The 6000-nt window shown below is 38.0% G+C and overlaps 1 protein-coding gene across 1 annotated transcript; it reads right to left on the bottom strand.

Moving 5' to 3' along the window:
- Positions 1-3784, bottom strand: LOC132192261 (F-box/kelch-repeat protein At3g23880-like). Its single transcript, XM_059607542.1, has 2 exons — positions 2405-3784; positions 1-570 (listed from the first exon to the last, which is right to left on the bottom strand). Exons 1-2 carry the CDS (start codon positions 3620-3622, stop codon positions 553-555), a joined length of 1236 nt encoding a protein of 411 aa, XP_059463525.1. The 5' UTR covers positions 3623-3784; the 3' UTR covers positions 1-552.
- Positions 3785-6000: the final 2216 nt, after the last annotated feature.

The raw sequence follows: 6000 nt of genomic DNA, 5'->3' as shown, positions 1-6000 counted from the left end.
CGCCAATATTGAATTATCAACAAAACATAACTAGGGCTTCAATCTAGCCCTACTAAATAATTTAGCTACACATAAAATTTATGTTAATCATCTTCATAAAATAAAATAAAATAAAGGAAAAGAATAAACCCGAAACTTGAACTTGAGGAGCTCCACTTCTTCTCCTTACAAGCATACCTATTCTAAAGACTTAAGGGTCTATTTATAGGCTTTAAAAATCCTTGACAAAGTAGTAAATCTAGAGATTTCGTAAGGTTTCAAAATCTATTACAATTGGGAGTTGGAAAACCCTAATATGGAAAGAAAGACATTCTAGCCACCACTTGATGTGTCTCCTACGCACGGGTGCGATCGATTGCAACCCGTGTGCACTCGATCACAGGTCTGCGATCGATCCTTTTTTGTCGTGCACTCGATCGTTCATGGCCTGCTTCGTGTTGTGCCTTTCTGGTACTGTGCTCAATCGCAGGTCTGCTTATGATCGATCGCATTGTCAGGGGGCTTCCATTTTGCCCTTCTTCTCTCTTTGAGCTCAAATCTTTTATATTTACTTCATTTTCTTCCAAACGCCTACAAAAGTATGGAAAACACAAAAATAAATTAAAATAACTTAATTAACTAAAACCAAATGATTAAAACATAAGGGTTGAAAATATAAATATTTTAATACTTAGCAAAGATCATCATGAGGAATACTATGCATATGTCCAACAATTGTAAGGTTTTCAACTCAATGATGCTTGTGTTAAGGAAATTGAAATAAAGAAACATATATGAGAATAATTTTCAGTTTCGCTCTCAAGAGATGTAGCAGTAGATAAACAATCTTTTTCATCTTTTTTTTCTTCCCTTAGCTTTCAAGTGACACAGTTGCCAACATTTCCAACTAAGTGCCATATATTATGAAGATAACAGTTAATGATATCTACTCTTAAAAGGTAAAAATATCTAAAAGCTTCATGAAACATTTTTGTTTGTCTGATTATATCACTCTGGTTTGAAAACAAAAGAAATCAAGATAAAGCTTCATGATCAGCCAAAGTTGCTAACAAAGAAGCCAGCCAGTTAAAGCCCACCCGCGATCGGGGCCCCCATCAACAACACTCTAATTCAAGGCTCGATCACTGATCTGGCCCCCGAATCAAGTTTAGCCAACAAGGCGACACCATCAGGCTCTGTTTGGTAAAGAGTTAGGGTTCCCTCATTACTATTCATCGCCATTTTTCAAAAAAATCAACATCAAAACATTCTAACTTTTTTCACTTTTTATATCAAATCATTCACTTTTTATTATTATTCAAATAAAAAAATCACTACAAAACAAAACTTTTTCACTTTTTCATACCACTTTTTTTTTTTTTTTTTTTTTATACCAAACATTTTTACTTTTTTTTTTCACATCAATCTACATCAACTACAATGTCTAGGCCAACTCATTTACCAAACACCACCTAAAAAGGAGATCAAATCCTATCATCAGTCACGATTGCCACACAAATCCCATCTGTCATCGTAGTTCCCAAAGGCATTGTCATTAATTGATTAGACACACATTTAAAGCCTATATTTGAATTATCTCAAATTCAGTGGTACGATCACAATGCGCTTGTTGGTCTACAGTACTCCGACATGACCAATGTCCCATCAACTCCTTGGCTCGAGGAATACAAATAGCACACTTTTGCTGACACATACTACCTAGCCTGCTAGCACCACCCCTAATCTATGGATATAGGGGGACATGGGGAAATAGCCATCATGACTCGGTCTAAGGTGAAGTAAAAGAGCACGTGACGTGCCAAGCACGCCAGTGCAAAAAAAAAAAAAAAAAATTTGCATTAAAATATTAAAAGAAAAATTTCCTGCACGGCGTGCGGGCTCTGAATCACAACTCCTCAGTCTAATAATGAGACCTTATTTAAACCGCATGACATTTATAAATTAAGTTATCCATCAAAAGGGTGATAACTATCGTAGATATCGGAGCTATCTTATGCCGGCCCTTGCCTAACCTCTTAGTCTTTTACAATTGTGAATCAGCCCACAGGTCAGAAAACACACCAACACTAGTCATAGTTAGTTCCTAATGGTTTCTATGGTATTAACAAGTACAAAAAGTAGCATCACTTCACAATTTATTAGCATATTAGTTTTTTAAAAGATTGAGGTTAGTCTTCTAGGGCAGTAAACTTCATGAACTTCCTATTTCAATCATCCACACCAATGATTGAATTGATTCAATAAATAGACTTCAGGAAAATCGAAGTACATGTATCAAAAGCAAAGTTGATAGATTTTGTCATTGCATAGAGTGCTCGCTCTTAGCTACGGTGAGAAAGCATATGCAAAACATAATGATTAGAAACAAAAACAAGCAAAAGAACATGGAATTGAGACGACATACCTTAGGGCCGTTGAGCTCCATCCATTCCCAACTCATCAAATTCGTGTAGGGAAAAACTTGCAACAATCTTTTATTCCTACTGCTGCTATTCCCGTAAATTTGAAGATCATCCTTCTTTGAATGGGTTAACAGATCGTACAAGACCAGCTGCCCCTCCGGATTCTGCATAAACAACTCTCTGTTTCTAAAAAATCCTATGGGCCTTTCCGGGTAGTCCAGCAAAAGTGGAATATTGATGAGTTTAGTCCACGACTCCTCCGCACCAAATTCAAACAAAACCCATATAACCAAACATTGAGTAGTGCTTGTTTCCCCGCGTATACGCTTTCTTGAGCGAACTCTTTGATGAGGGAAACCCACTATAGAAACGAACCCATTTAACACCGTAAAAGTAACAGAAGTGAAATCTGAAAAATGTGCACCGTCCGGAAGCAGTGTCGTTCGGAACAACTCGTCGCCGAAGTCAAAAGCAACAATTTCCTCTTGTTTAGCGGACGCCACCCACCAGAAAAAAACGCCATCTGACGCAGTGGTAGGAAAATTTGGAAGTGGAACCCCCGACAAGCGTTGGTAAAGTTCAGCAAACGGCACGGGCAGGTCAAGCCGTCTCCATCTCCTAGTGCTCAGGCGGTACACTTCCACTCGTCGTTTACTTTCCATATCCCCGTCGTCAAAAACGTTACAAATCCTCAGCACCTTGAAGTCGTTGGATCTCCTGTCGAAACCGAATCCGATGGTGATCAGAAAGACACCAAACTTCAGTTTCATATGCCTATCAATCTGCGGGCGTCGCAGGGGCGGGAGAGCCTTTAAAGTTTTTGAAGTTGCGGGGTTCCAAAGATAGATTCTGTCATCGACGAATTGGTGGAGACAGAGTAAACCATTACAGGAAGCCACAATCGTAAAATTTTCACACAGAGCATCTAACTTGACAATAATTTGAGACTGGCAATCCAGGGTCTCGCCAGAGAGGAAATAAAAAATATGCTTATATTGAAAGTCGGTGCCGATTCGGCGGTCATCTGTGACGAGAAGGAGAGGAGCAGAACGATCGGGGTCTCCGAGAATAGATCGGTTGAGAGAGTTTGGGGTAAAGAAATCAGGATTTCCAATGAGAGTATGCCAAAATTTGGAAACGCACCTGAATCGGAATAGGGATTTTGGGGGCAGCCTGCTCAGTATATTCAATACCACTTCCTCAGGAAGATAGGTTGACATTGATGCGTTGCAAAGGGCAAAACTTTACCGAATAAATAAGTTAAATAAATAAATAAATAAAAGGAGATGAAGCAAAACAACTTGAGAGAAGATATTATTAGAAGAGGCGTCTGGTCTCTCCCTCCCCTCTATCTAGGGTTTGTGGTAGACTGAGAGAGAGGGATGATGATTGATGGAATGGCGTATTTAGGGCCGTTTGGGAGTGCGATTTTAATAAGTACGATTTTAAAAATTGCGTTATTAAAAATTACGTTTTTAAAATCGTTATTTTTTAAATTTGCATAGGCGTTTGGTAAAATATGTTAAAAAGTACTTTTTTATTAATTAAGTGTTTGGATAACATTAGCAAATAATTGCGATTTCATTGCCAAATAGGTAAATATTGCGCCAAATATTGTTTTAAGAAAAATCGTGATTTTGGTTTAAATTCGCACTTTTTCAAATAAGCATCTCCTAGTCAGCTTATAGAAATTGCAGATTTTTCCACAATTTTAAATTTTGCATTTTTAAAATCGCAATCTCAAACACTCAAAAATTGCGATTTAGTTTAAAAACGCAGATTATTCTTGAAAGACATGGGACACGTGAGTTCAGAGTTCCTCGAACGCCGCGGCAGTTAGCTGGCAAAGTGGGCGCGTGTTTAGGGGTCATGGGCCGTTGGGCTATAAGTCTTTCTGGTTGTATTTGGATTTTGCATTATGAGCCCCAAAAAGCCATTGAAAAGGTTGTCAGCATTATTTGGGTCAATAAATTGGCCGATCCACAAGTTCACTGGGTGTCTCATACAGATTGCAGGCCTTTAGGTTTAGGGTTGAAGAATTTAGAACTCAAAATAGGGCATTACTTTTGGACAATGATCCACAACAAATCTGCCAAATTGCTCGTAATTTGAGTGAGAGAATTATACAGGATTATTCACTCTTAAGTAACCGGTTCAAAAATTATGCCTTAAAAATTCGGTTTATCCTTTACAAAAAAGGGGTTCACGTCACATGTCGCAATATTAAGGCACTTCTGAGAGTAATTCGACTTTTATATATATATATATATATATATATATATATATATATGATGCCTAACATCTGTTTGTATGACCTCTAATTTGAATAGTTTGGTCAGTTGTGTGGATTCTTTAAATGGAAAGATGCTAACTTGTGTGATCATGCTAAAGGAGTGTTGGATCGCTTGCATTACAGGGATGCGAAGTTGAGTAATGAGGTGATCCACTACAAGAAATTAGCTAATGAGCACTTTGTCGCCGCTATTACTTAATAGCGGCAACATGTTGCTACTAATTTTTGGTCGCTAGTAATCCGACGGTAATGATAAATAGCGGTGACTTTTGGGGTCGCCGCCCGTCATTAGCGGCGACTTTGTGTCGCCACTAATGACTTTTTTGTCACCGCAAAAATAGTTTGAAATGGGCTTCAAAGTCGCCGCTAATGATAACCCATTAACAGCAACTCGATGGTTGCCGCTACTGCTATGTTATTAGTGGCGACCACAAAGTCGTCATTAATGGGCTATCAGTAGCGGCGAATTGAAGGTCGCTGCTAATGATATGAGAAAAATTTAAAAAATAAATAAATAAAAAGATCAATAGTGACGACCTAGAGTTTGTTGAAAGAGTGTCAAACAGAGTATCAAACAACATAGTATCAAAAATTAAAAATATAAAAATATGGGAAAAATATAAAATGGCCTCCTAAACTATCAGCTAGTTGCAATTTGGCCCTCCAATATTCAAAAAATGTAATAAAGTAGTCTCCAAACTACCAGTCAGTTGCAATTTGGCCACTCTGTTAGCCAACACTGCCAAATTGGATGAAAAATGCAAAACGACATCATTTTTTGAGATTAAGTTATTAAAATCCCCTTTTAAAAAAAAAAAAAAAAAAAAAAAAAGAGAATCAATTTAAAAAATGCCCCCAAAATGACGTCGTTTTGAGAAAAAAATTAAAAAATGGTGGTTTAGGGGTAGCTCGCCAGCCACCCCACAGGTGCTGTATAAAGAACATCATCCAGCTCAATATCAGATTTCAGTATCTGGCACGTACCTGTCTTCCTAAACTAACTGGCAAAGGCACGTATACCCATCAGGCTTCTCACTAGACAAAACCAGCCCATGTTTGAGGTACCCACCAATCAAATAATTATAAGCAGAGAGAGTTTTTTGAGGTAATTCATCAAACGCTTGGCGTGCATATTTCAGACAGTGACATTTCAAATTCAATATAATGAGTTTGATTGAGATATTGGTACCAGGCCTGAACCCAGTTTTGAGAATATGGGAATGTATCTTTTGGCCATGGGAAGGGTTATCTGAGTTGATGTAGTGTTGTAGAGCAGAGGAGAGAGCGGTGGCAGTTGGATGAGAG

Source organism: Corylus avellana, chromosome ca1 (genome assembly GCF_901000735.1).
Source record: "Corylus avellana chromosome ca1, CavTom2PMs-1.0".
In the NCBI taxonomy this organism is placed as follows: domain Eukaryota; kingdom Viridiplantae; phylum Streptophyta; class Magnoliopsida; order Fagales; family Betulaceae; genus Corylus; species Corylus avellana.
The sequence above is the reverse complement of the archived record's forward strand: the minus strand, read 5'-3'. Positions and strand labels throughout refer to the sequence as shown.